Genomic DNA, 21,480 nt, shown 5'->3' on the forward strand with positions numbered 1-21,480 from the left:
TTGTCCTAGGCGTGACGTCACAGTTAAAACAATTGAAACTAACAACCAATCAATGGGCTGTTAGGTCACATTACATGGGTTTATACGCAAACAATATAACATGGGTATATTCACTAGGTAACGCACTACATTATATTAAAAAATCCTGTATTATTCCTTTAGTTTTTGTTTGTTTTGATAATAAACAAATATTTACAAAAGGATCTGGTTCTGTCTTATATTTACTGATATAAGCTATTGTCCTTTTTAACGTTTTGCCCATACATTGTCAGGCTTTGCTCTAACTTTAAATGCTGAACATTTAGCCAGAATTAACAAATTCTATTTTTAGGGATTTAATATGTCCCAGACAGAGCATGGGCTCATGGCTTAGTTGATTGAGTGGAGCGTCCTATTATTTACACGTAATGGATCTGTGCCCATTGTTATCCCTACATGAAGGTTTGCAATTTTTAAGTGTCACAACACTAATATTAAACCAATATTACGAAACCAATAGCAGATAACGTTGTTCTGATGACCGGGTTCATAAGGAGACGCCAAACAATACAAGTCGCCGTGTTCCTTTTATAAAAAATCTCAAAATCGAGGGCACACAATGAATCACTCCGAAGTTTCATGGTCCTTCATTCTTTGTGTGTTACCATGCAAAATGAACAATCGAAGGTTGGATACAGCAGACGTGCGCGTAGACACCACCAATAGAAAAGGGAGGTGAGGAAAAGAAATAAATTCGAAACAGCAATTGGGCAGGGGTCAACTGATTGATTTTCGTTTCTCTCATGTCCTCCAAGCAGAAAAAAAACCATGATTCTGTAGGGGGCACGTTAATCGCCTTTTACAATAAAAAACGTCACACTAGTTTCATGTTCACTTCATTTGTTACCTTATGATCCATATGTCGGAACAGAAGTTGTATGAACATTACCGGGTAATCATTTGGTCAATCATTATGAGCCTTTGTTTGTTGTCGTCCATCAATGATCAAGATTGACAAAAACATAGGAACTGTTCACACATACTGGATAAACTCCAGTTTTTTTTTTTATCCTTAAAAGTAATTTCACTAACGTTTCTTGTCAAGGAGACAGTAAGATGTCCAGCCCATCTTGTTACATTATTCTGACATTATTCCTTAAAATTCAGTAGGTACAATGCTTTAACGTTGTGAAATCTGCAATGTAAAATTTGTCACAGATATTGATGCCACATAAGCTTTAATCAATTGAAAAAACCTCGACCAATTATACTTGCATGATTGTCTTAAACAACGCAAGAAGATTGTACATGTGTGTAGTACAAGAGGCCCAGAGGGCCTTTATTGCTCAGTTGATAAAAACGCAACCCTTTACAGTTATTCATTATGTATAATACTGCGTCCCTAATTAGGTCCCTTGTTTTTGCCCTCATGAATTGGGATGGAGAAGGAAAAGGATTTTAAACATTTATTTCTTTGTTCCCCTAATTGGACCCTTCTTCCTTTTTGCCAGGGGAAGTACTGAAGTACACACCCTCCGTTTATACAATATTTAGTCCCCGTTGGCAATGGATACTTCAGGCCAACTTTCGATAAAATCCTTCCAATTGTAAATAAGAAGGATTTTAAGGTTTTTACCTCAAATTCCCCTATTGGGCCCCTCCCCTCAGTACCAAGAGGAGCCACACCCTCGATCCGTTTATACGAAATTGAGTAGACATTGCTTAAAGATGTTTCAGGCTAAATTTGGATACAATCCCCCAACAGTACAGAAGAGGAAGGATTTTAAAAGTTTAAACATCCAAGTCCCCTATTTGGCCCCGCCTCTGAGCACCCAGAGAAGCCACATCCTCAGTATATGCAAAATTGAGTACCCTTTGCCCAAGGATGCTCCAGGCCAAATTTGGATGATTCCCTCCAATGGTACAGAAGAACAAGGATATTTTATGTTTTAACCTCAAATTTCCCTATTGACCCCGCCCCACAGGACCCAGAGGGACCATCCCCACTGTTTATACTAAATTGAGTCCTCTTTGCCCAAATATCCTCAAGGCCAAATTTGAATAGAATCCCTCCAATGATACAAATCTCATTACCTACATGTATTTTGCCACGAACCTCAGCACATAGAGTGGCCACACCTACCCTACATTTAAAAAAACATTGAGTCCTCTTTGCCCAAGGAAGCAATCAGACCAAATTTGGTTAGAAACAATAAATGTGCTCAGGACTAGTGACGTTTTAAAGGAGAAGTTGACGGACGGACGACCGACGACGGACGGACGACCGACGACGGACGCTGCCGTATGACATAATTGAAAGACGTTTATTGCTCATGTTGCGTTTTTTGATCCTATTTATGTTAAGTAGATGTGAGAGGACGGGGAAAAAGAAATATAGCTGCTTAGATTTAAATAACGGACTTCTAACGATCTTTAATAGATTAATACTTACAAGCACAAACAACATTTTTAGGTTCTATCATGACTGCCATGTTTTCCATTATAGATAATGAGGTTTAATGATTTTCTATACAGGAAATAGCGTTTGAGGTTATGCAATATGTCAATCCGTTAAAAGCTCTTCCTGTTAAACATTTCAACCGAAAGGCAAATATTTGTTTTATCATTTAAAGTGCCGGCAAGTGTGAAATGACGGTGTCCAAGGCAATCCATAGTCCTCCACCGGTAATGATTTCTATATTACAAAAAGTACATTTTAGTCATATTTTTGTTTCAAAAGTAAAGGTCAAAGGTCAAGTCATACGTCACAGTGACCTCATTCTGGCACTCTACACTCCGCCATCATAAGACGTCCTTGTACATCAAAACTGGATACTCTAGGTGAAATAGTATAGAATACATGCCCCGGGGTCTAATTTTCATATTCAGATATGCACATTGAGGAAACAGGCCTTCACACTAGAACATATTGTTTACAGAACGTGTGGACTATACATAGATATTTATAAACTGTTTACCAACTTTAACTTTTGAATTGCTTTAAATGTGTGTGAAGTCTTTTTTGAACTTCTAAAGAACAACGGTTTTGTGCCAATAATGAACTTTTTGTATCCAACGCGGTAAGGCCTGAACATAAATATTTTTTATGAACTTATCAACTTTACGAAAATAATTAGGCATTTATTGTAATATTTTACACAGACAAAGGGAATACAACAATTGCTGTGCTATGCGATTGGTAGGGGATTGGTTGAGTTTAACTTTATAAAAACATCACTTCTACCGTATCATCTGACATGGGTTTTATTGGTTTGTATGCACAAGATCCTGGATTACCACATGTACTCGGTGGTGGCCTTTCAGGTTATGGATATTTTTGACATAACTGGCTTCAGGTCAATTCTGTAGTTATTTTAAGTTTATTTCGCTCTGTTCTTTATTGTTTTAGTATTAGTTTGTATAATAACTAGTTTGTTTGATATGATTGGTTTCATAGAGCAGTTCTTACAGGTTTGTAACTATGTTAATTTGCCGCAACCCATTTGATATGACAAAGCTTATCAAAATCAATGTGGGTTTGACTTCGGAAATAAAAAAATCATTGTTATATTCCAAATCCAATTATTTAAAAAATCATGTACTAGAACAGTGTACAATTGCAGTTGAGACTTTTAAAAAGACACTAAAGATAGCAAAGAATGAATGGAATCTCGTGCAAGCAGTAATATCGTCATCAGAGTCAATTTTACGCTACCGTAACAGAGAGGTAACGTTCATACTGATTAAATAACAATATTAATAAGCCTTTATAAAATTTATAATCGCTTCTCACAAACTATTTGTTCTCTCCAGAAATGTCACATGTTTATTCATAAGACGTTTAGTGTTTTAACGAATTAAACAAATGAAAAATATAATGGTAGATCAACACAATAGTTGAGGAGTGACTTAATATTGTTTAAACGACCTGTGTGCACTTTCAACGGACGGTCCTTACAATGTATTAGGAGCTGACATACGGGTGTGTAGGCGTAAATAAATCACCTGCATACTTGATTATGGTCAAAGATAACATTTGTTTGCCTCGGATGTTGTGTCGTTGTAACATATATACCTTTTATCGCCGGGTATTGTGATGCTATCTTTACTTTCTACCAAGTCACATTTCACTGATAACAATAACCACAAGTGCTTTTAGAGATACCAGAAAATATATGAAATATATAGGTAAATGTAAGTGTCAGTGTTTTAAACATACATAATAGCATTCCTTATCTTGATCGCAAAAAACAAACTAGGTTTCTTGTTCTGGTTATACTCCAGGAGTGTTTCCATAAAAAAGGTCGCACGACGGAGACTATAATTAAGAACGATCTTAATAATATCAATCGTTACCATGGACTTGTTACTGCGAACAAACGTTTTACTCACTGAAACACAAAGATCAAGCAACTTTCCAATTCTGGCTTATCCTACATGTGTAGAACTACTTCCATTATGTATCTTTGTCTCAATTAGTTGGTTTAAGTGCAGTATTGTCCTAGATATAGACTGACGAGTAAGTTGTTAATAGCTATTACAGCTGACAAATGCCGGGCTTCCAGAACGAATACAACCGGGTATCCATTGTCAGTACCATTAAATACTTCCATAACTAGCCATAGGATCAATATTTCAAAAGTTCAAATATCGGTACAAGAGCCCTGAGAGAGGTGGGAGTGGTCTAGAGTAAAAAGTTGCAACAACACAACATGAGTTATGTTAAGATTACAAAGCGGGGCCAAAGCAGTCCTACCGCTAAAATATCTATAGAAAAACAACACAAACGCAATTTAGTGTTTTAAGTTCACTTATCTAGAAGAGCCACCGTATTTCTGTGTTAATCCATTATTCATCCTCATGTTGTTAAGTTTTCGTTTAAACGCTTAAAACGGCGTGTATGAAGCATTTATTGCGAGAGGGGTTTAATGTTGTACACATGAATAACTCGCCCAGACGGTGCCACCCATAGGATGGCGGGGTGGGCCCAAAAGGGGAAGAAGTTGTAAGTTTGAAAAGGCTACTCTTTAAATGAAAGAATGGACAGGGAAATGCGAGACCCAGAAATGGGTTTCATCTTGGAATATGTATGCAAAGAGTGCACCTGCTTCGAAAAAGAACATCCTTGTGCAATGTTTATATATCGTTCTGTAAGTGATGGATGTGCCCCACATGAGCAGAGGAGAAGCAGGGGCCCAGAAGGTGATAACATTCTGCCATTGGTAGTTTGGATTAATTATAACTAGGTGGCAGTTTAAAATGCCGATATATTTTTCTTGTAAATCAATCTCACCTCACACTTGCTTGTTTGTTTGTTTGTTTAGTATTGTTTAACGTCCTATCAATAGCTATGGTCATTTAAGGACGGCCTCCCCTGTGTGCAAGATCCATGCCGTGTGGTGTATGCGTGTGAATTTTGGAGAGGCTGCGATATGTTCGTGTTTGTCTCTTTGTGATAGCCCGGAACTGATGCCGACTTTATCGTGCTACCACAATGAAACATACTGCCGAAGACACCCAGCAGGACGCCCCACACGGTCACATTATACTGAACCAGTCGTCCCACTCCTAAATCGCTGAGCGTTAAGCAGGAGTAAAACTGCCATTTTTACAGACTCTGCTATGTCTCGGCCAGAGGACAGAATCCAAAGCCCTTCCTCACAGGGGCGATCGTTCAACTAAAGGCCAAAAGCGAGGCTTGGTCAAGGGAGACATTAAGAAGAAGAAAGTTGTTTAGAAAGAAGAGAAAAGATAAGATCCCAAATTTAGTCGCCTCTTACGATCATGAAATGGGGGCAGCAGGTACAATTCTTACATCATACATGTATGGACCCACCTCACACTTGCAGGTCGGGAGCAATACCCAGCAGGGAATAGTAGCCCTTTGGTATGTGAAGGGATGGACACGGAACCCACTGCCTTTCTCTAAAAGGCGAATTTTTAACACTTAGGCCAAAAGTGAGGTACAGAGTAGTGGTCATAAGAGACTTTGATATACAGATAGAGTATGGGGTTGAGGGATATAGTAAGTTTCTGGTGTTCCTAGACCAGGTCTATTTCCCGAGACGAAGCCGAGGGAAATAGGCATGGTTCAGGGACACCAGAAACTTGCTATATCCCTCAACCTCATACTTTAACCGTTTTATTATACCGATACACACACTAGAGAGATGGTTTTAACTAAAACATATTTCTAAACCATAAGCTGTATAGCTTCACGTCTCAACTACCCTTTTGATTGCAATGGAGCCAATTGTTTCCGAGTTCGATATCAAGCTCCGCCCACCTCGCGCGTCTCTTCCGAGTTCGGTATCAAGTTCCGCCCACCTCTCGCCTGATTGGCTCGGCGGAAACACCCGAGTGTAGGTGTGTTTTAGTTCCCAGACTAACACAAAGGACTAAAACACAGTCAGGCAAAAGTAGGGATATATTCGATTTAACCAATTACTTTTATATAGAGTAAATAAAGTAGAGGTATAATAATACATGTTCGATAAAATATGTTCAAGGAATGGCATCAAACACACGAACCTATAAAACACAAGTGTCAATCTGTTCACATGTATATTAAAATTTGCTATGGTTAGTTATAATGTTTGGAATATAAATCAGTGTTCGGTTAATCTAGAATGGTAGAAATATTTTTTTAATTGAAGGTAAATGCAAATCTAATACCTATTGTTTACCGTTCGTGACATGCTCTGTATTGATGGTGGCCTTTGTTTTTCAATAAATAAGATTGCATGAATGACCCATCTGGGTGTTTGCAGGGAGAACGGTGCCTTTCCCTACGTAATGGGAGCCCGCTGTTGATAACGATAGAACATTTTGACAGAAGTATTAAGAAAATTTTCCTGCGGTAAACAAAATTCCCCTTCGGTGTTGTGATAGAGCCAAAACGGGGAAATACTTGTTATATAGTATTTATTTAATGAGAATATTTTGCCATAAATGCTTCAATCTTCGAATGAGCGATACATGGCCTAATGGCAGAATGTTTTGATACCAAAGTTTGGCTGGAATAGAGTCACTGTGGACTGCTCGAAATACTCTGCCAGGTTTATCAATGAATTTGAAATGCCTAATGTTCACTTACGTGGCCCGTAACAACATGACCTAACTCTGCAATGACCTTAGATAACTCACCGAAACAAAACACTCATGATAACATACTTAAGTTTCCTCGATGAACGATCGAGGTCATCGGTGAATACCAGTCAGCATGTTTATAAGTACGCACATAGCACATTCTCTAGGTGTTGTTGAGTATCTTATCCGTCTGCAATGTAGCTTGATACCTTTACATTACAAAAAGGTTTATCATGCTATCTGCTGCCTACTTGACTCGTGAGTAAATACCGTTTATCGTTATCTCGATGATAGCGTAGGTCATTAGAGAAGAGTGTACACAGATGTTTGGATCGCTTGTCATTCTCTAAGTCAAATAACATCACCACAAGGGGTTGCTTTGCTTATCAGTGGCATTTTTGGTACAATCCAATGTCCCTTGTTTTGAAACATATTGAAATGTCACACCGTTCTCATATAGACCTCGCTATTTTTTGCAGTCAACCTGCCCTGCTACATATCATCTTGATATGACACACTGTTACGAGATCCCCTACGTTTCAATATAGTTGGGATAAGTGTTTCCTTACAATCAATGTATCGCACTTATAAAGTAGACATAAAGTTTGTATATTTAATCAAAATATGTATTCTTTATTATTGATTAACAACTTGCATACTGTTATATGGGAAATCTGCCCAACATATATTTTCCAAACTCAGCCATTATGGGTAGAAATTTGCCGATGTCGACAAACACGTTTGTACATAATTATAGCTAGGTCAAATCCTGAAATCAAACGCGTCAATCAAATGCTTTTGATGTCTTCGGTATATATCCACACTTATGATCAATAACAATGTATAGTACTGAGGTCGATAACGGCCTTCACCTTTGCTATCAGCAGACGACAGTAGGAATATATCTAGGCATACAAAGAACGGCAAGGATTGGGAATCGAGTGTTCATCTCCCTTCTGCTTAAGGAACCTTAGAGAAATAGAACCAACTTTCTTATTCTCCTCTCGTTTCTTTCGGCGGTTTGTGCCTAGGCATTCGTCCTCGTATAGCCCTTGCTTTTACGATGACGCTTAACCAAATACAAACAAACAGAGATAGATAAATAGATATATAGATAGGTTAGAGGTCAACTTCACGTAATCGTTGAAAACGTCCCGTGTTACTATATGTTTTTTGAACACATCACACTTGCCTTGGTATATTCAACATGGAGGTAGTTATGCTCTGCTTAGGGTTATTATCTCTAGTTGATGCAGTGAATACCCAAACTGACGAAACCCACAAGAATTTACAAAATAATAATATACCTTTACAAACTGTGGTTCAAAAAATAGTAACCGAGTTTGGAGTCCTTCAAAAAGAACACAAGGAACTCGAGCGTAAATATTCTGCATTGTTGGTGGAGTTGAGCTTTCTAAGGTATGTGATAGTGATTGTTATCAACACATACATACTTATTACATGTACCGCAAACATTTCATCTTGCATTATTAGTATTTTGTAATATAATACTGACATAAAGGGCCTTTTGCTGGCTTTAATTTATAAGTTTAATTGTTTCCGTAACTATACCTTGATGATACACCTTTACATTAACTTAGCTTGGAAACCAGTCCGAGGTGGTTGGAAAATTACATTGCATTTTGTAAAACTAAGCTTCATTTTATATTTTTCTTGTCCAGAAAACCTGCATATCTGATCAGAAGGTATCGGTGTACTTGATCTGTATATTAGGTTAATTGTGCAAACACTAGGCTTTATTTGGTCCTTGAATGTACATGATGGTCCTAAGATAATCATGCCGAGCATTATGTATAACCATGCTATTCTATTGCATTGTAATGAAGTGCTGAAATTGCAGGAGGTGTGGTCACTTAAATTTATCCTTTATAGCTAAGATGTTTGTTGTCAGTATAACACAAATACCTTTCTTCAAAGTGTAAAACGATTTTTATCGAGGGGAACAAAACGTCATACGATATAATTCTATGCTGTTTAATGTATAATTTATTCTCTTGTTACTTCGTGTAGTACATGTAAACGATTTATCAATGGTCATTATATAAGTTAAAAAAATATACATATTTGTATGTTGTTGAACATTTATAGTGTAAGCAAGAGCAAGTTTAACAAGCAACGGACTTATCGATTACGTAAGCTTCGAGAATAATTACAGTATTTCATTCATTGTCTTTTCTCGATGTTGACCAGCTCTCAAGCACAACAACCTCCACAACACCAAAGTAGCTCTAGGAGTCACTTGAGTACGCAAATATTTTTTTTGATGCTTAAAGGGTAAGGTAAGGTTAAAAACAAAGGATATTTACTGTTTATAAAGAAACTATAACCAATAAACATCACTCTCATATATCATCAGCTACATGGATCACGAAAATGCTACACCAAAAGCGTACATTTACTATGATGCAGACATAAGCAGGACAGGACTGTTTCACCTGAAGTAAAAGAAAATGACGAACCAGTCGGACAGCCCACCAATCACCATTTTTCCAAAACTAGAACAGCTGTTTCCAATATGCAGACCAACTCACGTGAGTATCATTTCCAAAATATCATCCGATTGTTTTCTGTCATAATGTTGCTACTGTGTTGATCAGTCTTTTTGTACTTATGAAATGAAAATTAGTATCTTTCACACGGACATGACATTTTGGTGAGGTGAGATTGAAATGGACCTTTGTTTCTTTGACCGGGCTAAGCAATGCCCAACGTAACTTGCCATCCATACGAAAGACTCGTAATCATGTGTCCTCCATGACGAACATAAAAACTATAACAAACCAATTTGATTGTTTTGTTTACTGTGTATGTGTCCTAAAGAGGATAACTGTGACACTTAACTAAAGCTATCAAACAATTTGATTTTTTTCTTTAGTCTGTACGTGTCTAAAAGGGGATAAAGGTGACACTGGATCACCGGGGCCGAGAGGACAGAATGGCTATAACGGCACTGATGGAATAGACGGTCAGTAACCAAGAGATCCTGTTATGTAGGTCAGGTGTATTCTTTGTAAGTAGCGGTCAAATTTCAGGCGTGAACTTATTGCAGATAAACTTTGTTTATGTTGGCAAACACATAATACGAAAAAGCGAATTGTATAAATCGAACTAAATCTAATGTGACGGCACCCCAATTAGTACAATTTTGACAGTTTTCCATTGATATTTAAAGTTCCAGATCTTGTATCTCGAGATTTATTGATTCTTGACAAGCATTGCCCATGGTGGCTTATTTTCAGCAAAAGTTTAATACTAGTCATTTAATTTCTTAAAAATAGAACGCCTAACTCGGAGTGAGAGTTTATCCATTTCATCCATTTCATCCGATTAGTACACAAACTGTTACTCAATATCAGTGATTATGAAACATTTTTTCATTTTAATCAGATGATTGCAAATTGCAACGAAATATATTGATTTTATAAACGCAATACTAAACTACTATTGTCATATATGCAAAAAGTCAACATTTAAAAAGGCATTCAATTAACCCTCTCATCGTCGACGTACGTCGTATCTTTCTGTTTTTCTGACATCTTTACTTTGAGGTCGTTGTATACTATTAATTGTCGCCAAAAACAAAATGGTAGACATGTTGGTAAAAACCTTAACTATGGAACGTACACACATTGAATATCAGTGTGCACTATTTGAAGCTTTTCCTATTTATGTACAAATCTGGTTGGTTGACGTTAAAGCGTTCAAAGATATCAATATATATCTTTTGTAATTTTACATCAAAATGTCAAAAACAACCAATCATTGTTAAAGTGTATACGCATACTTTATTAGGTCAAGCAGGTGATCGCGGCGTTAAAGGAGATCCAGGGATTCCGGGTTTCAATGGGGACGACGGGGTCGATGGTTAGTATATCTTAATCAACACAATAATACATTTATATTTTATTAATACACGGTCATTGTAATCGGCATAGGTTTAATGCTTATATTATATAATATATTTTATTCCCTTAATGGCAAACAATCTAATGAAAAATATTTACATTCTTTCGCTTAACCTTGATGTCATTAAGAAGGATTGGTTATATGTTGGTTAAACTTTTCAAAATAACCCCTCATATCTCGAGTGAAATTCCACCTATTGGACTGGTTATACTCGTATTTAGGCATGTTTGAGGCTCACGAGGCTTGCTAAAATATATAATTCAATTAAAATAAGTTAGAATGAGCACCATCATTTTTATAAAAAATGTTACATATCTAACATAACGAAAGAGTCATTCGCGTTTGAGGTAGTTTTGGATTGGTTACACTGCATTTCGAACAATTTATATAAACTTCAAGTGAATTCAGCGTTTGAATTAAGATTTTGTGACCTTATTATCCAAGCCTCTGTTGACACAGTCGTGTCGGTTAAAGTTTCCACACATATCTGAAGCAGTACTTGCGAGCAAGGGATGCATATACCAGTTAACGTAAAAGAGACTTAATGTCACCATGCTAACAATTTGGTATAAATCCATTGAAAGAGAGTAATGTTTTATTAAGAGAACAAAAAACTTCTATTTGCAAAACTGAATGATGGATTGTTTCAATGATCACTTATTGCGGTTGTCAGATATGAGTAGTTTGTTCTTACTTTTTATAGTTGAAACGTTGGTAATAAGTATAAGAAACGAATGTTTTGTTGTTGAAGATAATTTAAAAAATACATTAACACTTACAGGAAAATTACGTTTATATTTTTTTTGAGGCAAATGTATTTATTGTCTGTCATGATATACAAGTCCAGGAGGAAAATAACCAGCTTATCACATCCAGCATCTGTGTATAATTATAGGTGAGAAAGGGGATCGTGGCCTTAAAGGGGACGCTGGGGCGATTGGACTGCACGGACTTAAAGGGGACAAGGGAACAACCGGACCAAAAGGGGACGAAGGTAACCAGTATACTCATGTGTCAATTATATATATTAATATTATTATACAATCTTTTAACTAAGGAAAAAATGAGAAATGAAAGTTAGTTTTCACTGTGTTTTCATATGTTTGTTCAGAGAGTTTTGAAACCTTGTAACAGCTCCAATGTCCAAGGAAGACTGTGTCCACATTTAATGATATCTCCCCAGGGCCACTTTTAGGTTCCATCACTCTGAACTTTCATAACCTGGATCTCTGTCTTGTATTTTCTCCCCTATCTTCTCATTCAATACGTTAGTCCATTGTCTACATGCTACAGTGTGAAACTGAAATTTCAGAGAGACGGCATTCTAACTTGGTGCCAAACATCTGTGGATGCATGGTCTTCATTTAATCTGAGCTGTTCTGAGGAGCCAAAACCTTGAAATGAACAAAATAATTCAATCAACTCGTTCAAATATTCTTAAATGTTTTTATTCATTCTATCTCAATAATGAATAACAATGTAACTTTCAAATGAGCCCTTCTGTGTTGACGAGCCGTAAAAATTATAAGTTGGTGTTTTCCAAATCAAAGGAAGGATATTGTTACCATACATGTCGATAAATACTATACTACTTATGTGTAGTTTTCGTTTGTACGGATAACGGTTGTATGTTAATAAGGAATATAAAGAATACGGCAGAATTGTTTCCTCCAGTTTTCTGTATTTTGGGAAACAGTTATTAAAAGTTAGCAAATGTAAATTGAAGGGAATACTAAAATGTTGATGTTTGAACCCGATAGCGATATGGAAACTTATGAAGTTGTTATAGTAGTCTATAATGAAATCCCTCTTAGAACTATACAGCTAAACACCAGTTTACAAGCCGTTGCTGTTAGTGTTACACTCCATAGAACACTAACGATGTGTTAAATAAAACCGATCTTGATAATCCTCTTGCACAGCTCCATTCCTCTTTCATTCTATTAGGTCACAACAACATTTGTAGTTAGCCTTAAAATGAAAGGTTTTGCTTTGTTTTGTTTTGTTAACGTCCTATTAACTGCTAAGGTCATTTAAGGACGTGCCTCCATGTGTGTAGTGTATGCGTGCTTGCGTGTCTGTTTGCAGGATACAGGGTATGTTGGTGTGCTTGCCTCCTTGTGATTTTTATAGTGCTATCTCACTGAAATACCATGCCGAAGTCACCCAGCACAGCATTCCGCCCGGTCACACTATTCTGACAACGGGTAAAAAATAGAAGGGAGGAAATTGAAAGTTTATCATTTAAAGATAAAGTCTTCTGCATGTACATATTTGCACCCTGCATCCTGATACTGTGTGGAAGCGTTCTTATGATACAGTAATTCTTTGATAAACTGAAACGTAACGGGGAATAAACACAGGTGGAACGATCGGGTTAGATATTGCTATGATATCTAACAATAGAACAAAAAACTTAAAAAAATATTTCTAGATTAACATATATGCCCCCTAGTTCATCGTGTCGATTGTGCCTCATAGACGGACATAATCTATATACACAGATTCTTGTTATCACTGGTAGCCCATTTCGTTATTTGAAACATTATACCAGTTTTTAGTCTGAAAATGCTATACAATTGTATCAATGCCTATGATACAGAAATTCTTTGATAAACTGAAACGTAACGGGGGATAAACACAGGTGGAACGATCGGGTTAGATATTGCTATGATATCTTATAACTCAATTTTACCTGAAAAAGCCCTTGGTCGTTGCAGCAGCGGAATAAGCAAACTTTTAAGCAATAGAACAAAACACTTAAAAAAAATATTTCTAGATTAACATATATGCCCCCTAGTTCATCGTGTCGATTGTGCCTCATAGACGGACATAATTTATATACACAGATTCTTGTTATCACTGGTAGCCCATTTCGTTATTTGAAACATTATACCAGTTTGAAAATGCTATATAATTGTATTAATGCCTGTCAAAATCTCGAGATCAGGAAATGTAAATAATGATACAGCGAGACCAACCATCATTACAATGGATACAGGAGAATAGGACTATATCCACTTGTCACGTACTTCCTTTTTGTAGCCCTGACAGCGATTTGATTACTTATCAATCTCCCCTCTACCTTACCTGCCTCAATCTGTACTATACCGATGTAAACTGTAGGTCTAATATCCGGTCGTCTATTTCAGGCCCTTCCGGCCCATTGTCCAGGGTATGAAGTTTATTTTATCGCGTTGATGATACTGTTTTTAGAGACGTTATTTTATGCGACTTTAATCGGCAGCCAAAACTGTAGATTTATCTGAAAAGATCAGTGTCTATGTTGACCATGGTTGTCCAAATATTGAAGAAGTATACAAACCAATACACAATAACACGTACTATGATTTTGTTGATTGAAACAAATCAAATGTGGAAAATGAAAACCGCTGGTAGTATGTAAAATTATAATGGGAAATCGACCAAAATAGCCCTATTATTAAACTAAGGAGAATATGGATAATGCTTGCAAAAGAACCGAATGAGTATGACAAACTATGACCTTGGTCAAAGAAATAGAAACACAGTTTTTTTTAAGTAGTGTTAATACGAATCATTCTTTAAAACTTCATGGACTTTGTCCCAGCTTTAGGGATTGGGAATTATTTAAAGCGCCTGAGAGGAAACAGCTGTTTTTGTTACATAAACAAATATAGTAGCTTCCCGAACATCAAAGAGAAGGAGAGTTGAAGTACTACAATCATTTCACTGTTACGTGTATGTCAAACTCAAAACTAGTGCTTAATGACCTAAGCGGTTAATAGGACGTTAAACAAAATCAAAATCAAACCACCCGGTGAGGTATTGAAAAGGCAAAACGCGCTACCAAGGTGGTTTATTTATTCTACCACCTGTTGACTTAAAACTTCAACTTCATTTTATTTAGTTTCTCCCGCTCGTAATATATTTTGTAAGGTCAATGTACATTTGTGGGTAGCACATGGCATGGTGTGCAGTATGCACACGATGAGAAACTGTGCGGTAGCTGTCGCATAGTTAATTGACAGTTATTATGGTTGACATATATTAATGAATGACATGTGATTAAACATTATTTCGTATCTAAACTTCTATCTTACTTTATTTATGCAAGTTACCATATTTCAGTCAGAACAACATGATAAACTTTTTATCCCTCAGTAAATGACACATCATGTACCAAAATTGTTTTGAAACGACATGTATACGATCATATACATGAACGTAGTGTACACGCAGGTACAATGTTAACAAAACAGCCTAACCTGTTATCAGTTACCGGTTAACTACCAGGTAAAGGGTACATTTTTGAATCAGCAGTCAATCGTGAAAGGTCTGTGAAATTTCTATCCAAGGCCTAACATACAAAATAAACACAGGTAGTGTTAAGTTGTATGTTACAACTGCCAATTATCCAAGCAATTAACAATGTACGTGTATTAGTGCTGTAGCTAATACAACCTCATTATTGACTTTTGCAGTTATTGTAATAATGCGTATCATGCATTTCAAAATTAGAAAAAGTGCAAATTATACCAATTGTATCTTAAATAAGTATACGATGCATTCGAGCGTTCCGGATTTCCTTTTTATCCCGCATTGATGATTAACCAATCTTACCATATCGCACATAATTGTGTGTGCGGGTTTAGCCCACAATGGATGATTTTTAAATCGCGCAATTGTGCGTACTGAGATTTTGGTGCCTTTTGAGACCACACAACTATAGCAAAATAATTGGAATCAATAGGTCATTATAATTACATTACCATTTCTATATCGAAACTAAAACACCAGCCTAAAACAGGAAAGCATGTCAGGAACCATTTACAGTTAAACACGTTAAATCTTATCAAAACAGTAAATATCTTTCCAATTCTCATCTACCTGAAAACTGTTTTTCTCATCAAAATTACATAAATAAGCATTGTCACGCAATTAATGTGTTGTCTTTTTCTTCGTCGTTTGTTTCATTTCCATCAGCGTGGCTTGTCGGTCCTAATACCCTATTTGTTGATTGGCCATTATGAATATATTAATAATATAATATTGACATTTTACCATTGATTACAGGTAAAGAAGAAACCCGGCTATTACTTCCATATGTTTTAAATTACATATATTGTTCCGTTTGTCGGTATTCTCCTGATTCGGAACGTTTATACGTTATGTGTAATTTATCTTAACAGGAATCCCCGGCGCCAAAGGAATTGTAGGACCTAAGGGACAAAAGGGCGAGCCTTATCAACGCGCAGTCGGTAAGTTATGTAGAGATTGCACTGACTGTTTATCTGGTTACATATATACCCTTCTTTATATAGCAATGAGTACTACTTAGTGTATCATATTCAATGTTTTACTAAATATATTTGACAAGCACACTTTGTTTTTGTTCAAGATACAACGATTGCATTCACTGCTGGAGTCATTCAACAGCCCGATATGCACGATAGCAGATCTATCATATTCAATATGGTATATACGAACGTTGGAGGCGCCTATAACAAAGAAACTGGTCGTTTCACATGTACTATTGCAGGTTTGTACGTGTTCACATGGTCGACAGAGGTGAATCAGAGTCGTTATATAAAGTCACAGCTTACAGTAAATGGACAAAATCGTGCATATTTACAAGTTAGTGCAGGCATTTTTTCGAATAGTGGCTGTGCAACAATTATCCTTCAACTAAATATCAACGATGTTGTCGATGTCACTCCAAGTATGTTCTCACATGGAGCCTCGTTGGGGGCATCTTCTTCATTCTCTGGACATTTACTGTATTCGATATGAACATTTATAACAGATATATGTTGACAATCAGATAATTAGTAGATACGTTCTTTTCTGTTCCTTTTCAAACAAAGGACTTACAAAATAAAAGCGTTTTTAGCAATAAGGAATGTTGAATGTTGATAATTTGTATCGATCAAAAAAGCAAGCTGATGCGGGTATCATTTTATTTATTAAAGTCATCTATATCGATTAATAACACATATCCATGTAAAACAGCGTGCAATTCTTGATTACAACATCGTCTCGTATGATCGAGACATAGTAATCAGGACAGAGAAATGCGTCGGGCAGTTTGCATCATCACAACGGCTAAGTTATGAACCGATAGTGTCAACAGATGATAAGGCCATTAAGAGCTCATTTAAAATGCTGTCTTGCTGACATGTTATAACATAGACATGGTTGCACCCAGTGAAATTGCTCTAACAACTGAAGCGTTGTGATTCTTTTCTGAAACGATGTTAAAAGTAGTTTTATTTGTCACTCAGCGAGACATTTTTCTGTCGTCATCATAATGGACCCCACAAGTTTGTTTTACAACTTCCATAACCATCTCTCTTATCACCATTGGTTTCCGTTACGCAGTAAGCATAATAAGTGTCTTTCAGCATAAAATGAAGACCAGTGAAAGACTACACTAATTGAAAATGCACATCGTGTACTACTTGGCAGTATATGACAGGGTAGAATTATACAGTGCCTTTGGAATAGTTAATTATTGAGTTCTCACTCTAAAGTGTCGGAAATAATTCTGCACTATCACGAATACACAACACAAATAAAAGTCCGTCCTTAAATGACCCTAGCTGTTGATAGGACGTTAAACCCTGTATAACAGCCAACTGCATTATCGTAACGAGGAAATCATCAAATCACCGCTTACGGCACACATGTATACATGCGTACATTATACAAATAGGGACACGACCTTTAATGACCTGAACAGACAACATTCTTTCCAGGGAGAATGAAAAGTATAATGAGATGAGATATAATAGATTAGCACCAGAAGGAGCAAGACTAACCTACTCTTTCCGTACCGGAACCCCGGTCTGGATTCCGTGCCGTGCGTCCTAACTTGACTCACCCACGCACATATAACGGATGCATTTTTAGACGAAGTGTAACTGCATCAAGAAATAAACAGGTAACCATAAATCAATGTTATTGTTTCATATCGTTGTTCATAGACATAAACACCCTCATTTTCGCAGCATTATGACTAACTTGCAGCTGATTATGACTGAGAATCTGACATTTGTCCGGCAACGAGCTACATTGTTTTCAAAACAACGTTGTAGTGCGGGTCCCAAACGGGTATAGATTTAGGTTACAAAGTATGGAAAGAACTAAAGGAGCATAACAGGACAAATCACTTGAAAGGAGGCAGGGACATTCAAGCGAACCAGCTAAAGGAGCATAACAGGACAAATCACTTGAAAGGAGGCAGGGACATTCAAGCGAACCAATCATATCCGCAGCAACTTTTTCGTAATGCTTCTTAGTGTCTTAATTAGCAATATATTGCCTTTGTTCAAAGCGGAAAGGTTATTGGTGCCGTCCCTAAACTGGGACAAAACAGGGGAAAAAATGTACTCATTGCCCTTTGATTGACGTTAAGTTTTAACACATGAGCTGTAAATAGAGTTTAGTGTTTGATAAACACACACATATTGATTAAACCTTAATCACAAAGGTTCAAATGAATTATTCAGGTCAGAATCTATGACATATCACAAATATCAGAGATGTAATTTCATCCTCAAATACATCTGGACAAATACATGCCTCTATTTGTTCTAGGTAATCGATACAGTCCATTATAATTGTTAATATTTTCAGATTGTTAACGGCCCATCAACACAAACGGAGTTTTTTTCCTATAGCTTGGATACCATTAACCGATTTTAGGTTATACAGAGTATTATTTGTTTTCTACGCATTGATTTCAATCATTTGCCAATTTGACCTTACACAACATATTATCAACGGCCTAAAATTTATAAAATAAGTTTAAAATCAACAGTTAGTAGCAAGAAAGCCGCTTTGACGGCGCGATCTGCCTTTTCATCTATCTGGTATTCCTACATGACCGGAAACCCATCATGAAATAATTTGAAATTTAGAGGAAATAACATGTAATACCATTAATATTTTACTAATTGAAATATTCGTCAAACATTTGTTACGAACACTCGACAGAAAAGGTAGGGAATCAGAGTTGATAATTGATTTCGGTACATCATTGGATTTTATGGGACCGAGGGCGAAATGTTTAACATGGGCTTCTGCAGAGAATACTGACGCATCGTTGTATCTTTACCTAGCATTGCTGCAGCGACTTTATGATCAACTTTCGAACTATAAGTATAAAACGGGTGAAAGTCTTTATATTTCAGCTGTAGTTTTAAAAAAGGCGAAAGATCCAGTGTAAGATTTTACTCATGACTAAGTGATTGGACTGTGTCGACATTAATTTGGGCATTTTGCAGAAGGGACAAAATTCAAATACCAAAAGTTGGAATAGGGTTTGCTTTGTTTTGAAACAGGGTATTGCACTTTGAATTTTTTGAACTGCATACTGCAATGATAGATCTCTGGACTATTATATAATGATGGTACGTTTGCTCCCACGAACAGAATCGCAGCTGGTGGGGTTTTAAAGGCTCAGAGTGCGAGTCTTGGACCCTGGTGATGTCCATAGACCGAGACAAACGAAATTACATAAAGCGAGTGCTTCTTTTTCTCTGCTTCGTGCTCGGCTTTAAAAGATGTCTGCTACGACTGGGTAACCCGTTGTCAGTATGTTTGTCACAAGACTTTATTCACGTTATGACATTTAAGTTCGATGGTTTGGAATTTACGTTTAATTGTCCGATCATCCGTGTTCATCGTCTTCAAATGACCGATTGATTGACATTTCAGCGACATGGTAAAAATGACCGTAAGTGGTTCCCTCCTTATTGACATCGTCTTCTGGATCCTAGCTGTAGAGAAAACACAAAACTCTAAATAAAAAAACAATAACACAAACACCTTATGTTTATTTGAGTTTCCCTTATGTGTACGCATCCTCGCACTCTCTACAGACACACATTGGCACGTTTACTTTACGCACAACTTGCAATAAACAGCAGCAAAAAAGATGGAAAGAATTCATGTCATTAAAACTTATATATTACAACATTCAGAAAGGCCTCTCGAACTTGTCCTGTTGTCATTTGTTTTTTTTAAACAAATGGATTGGACAACAGGCAAGCCTATATAAGTCCTCTCCGATAGGTACCACATATATACAAGTCAGAGTGAATAAGATAGATAGTAGATATCATTTGGAAAATGATATATATATATATAAAAGAGAAATATATTTTACAATGAAAGCATCGATCGGGTAGTATTACACCAACATTCAGAAAGTAGAATAATTACTTCGGGTAACGTATGATAATTAAATATGTAAACATCTACTCAAAAATATACAAACTTGCATACCTGCATGCCTACACAACATATACTGTCTCTTGCATACACACACACAAGCACGCATACACTACACAATGGAGGCACGTCCTAAAACACCTTAGCTGTTAATAGGACGTTAAACAAAACTAAACCAAACCAATGCATACCCACATGCCTACATATTACACACACCCTCACACATACAACACATCTATATTATGTGTGTAATCAGCCTTAGTAAAACAGTTTAGAGTTACTACGTGTATTTATCAAAGTGATAATACTCAGACTGTACAATACTGAGGTGCACAGTAGATATCAAACATTCAATTATGGATACATATGAATCTTTTAAATCGTTTGGTAGTATTTATATTGTATTTGATAGTTAAAATAAGTTCACAAATATCATAAAACAGGGTATTATCACCTGAAGTTAACAGAGTTGAATTTCATGAAGTAAAAACTTAGAATTAGAGTAATTAAGATTAAAAAAAGTAATGATCAGAATTTTCACTTCGTGTATCAGAGGCACAAACCTGATCTGGGATAAGATGATCAATGTTGTCACTTCTATAGATATGTCAGAAATTTTAAGTACTTTAACGCCGAATGGAATATTGTATAGGATGAATCTAAGATGGACGAAACAATCTATAATACTTTGACATATTGTATTAATTACCAAATTCTAAAAATTGTTATCGCATGTGTGTCTTACGTTCATCTTTGATATGACGAAAGTATTACCAATAACAGGTAATAGCCTCTAGATGAAAAATTTACATGATCCTTTGAAATTAAACACGTGGTCATCCCATAAGGTTAACACACACGAAACGAAACCGAACGCAAATGTATTATAGGAGAGTTCATTTATACTTTCTCCGGGATCGATCGGCTTCAGTTAACACGAATATATATGCATGTACTGTGGATAGGTGGTGATTTGATAAAACAAATAAAACCTATTTTTATGATTACATGATTGCAATCGTCCTGAACATAATCAACCAAAACTGGATATTATTTTGTTTTATTCGGAGGACTAGATATACATTTGTTTTATAAAATGCTGGTAGTTAATGATAGCTCAGTTGTCAAGGCATGCAAATAGCATATAACTGATAAGAAATAGTCACACGGTGGCATGTACCTGGTAAACACGGTAACATCTTTGCATGAGCTCATAAAACATGCAAAAGGAAAGCTGACATTATCAGGTGTTTTTCTGACCCAGTTTCT

The 21,480-nt window shown here is 36.4% G+C and overlaps 1 protein-coding gene across 1 annotated transcript; it reads left to right on the top strand.

The window, feature by feature from the left end:
• Positions 1-9,604: 9,604 nt before the first annotated feature.
• On the top strand, positions 9,605-16,767 carry LOC110446339 (otolin-1-A-like). Its single transcript, XM_021491453.1, has 6 exons — positions 9,605-9,620; positions 9,965-10,054; positions 10,882-10,953; positions 11,891-11,989; positions 16,167-16,235; positions 16,376-16,767. The coding sequence occupies exons 1-6, from the start codon at positions 9,605-9,607 to the stop codon at positions 16,765-16,767; spliced, it is 738 nt and encodes a 245-aa protein (XP_021347128.1).
• Positions 16,768-21,480: the final 4,713 nt, after the last annotated feature.

The sequence above is a fragment of the Mizuhopecten yessoensis genome, unplaced genomic scaffold (genome assembly GCF_002113885.1).
Source record: "Mizuhopecten yessoensis strain PY_sf001 unplaced genomic scaffold, ASM211388v2 scaffold2671, whole genome shotgun sequence".
Taxonomy (NCBI): Eukaryota; Metazoa; Mollusca; class Bivalvia; order Pectinida; family Pectinidae; genus Mizuhopecten; species Mizuhopecten yessoensis.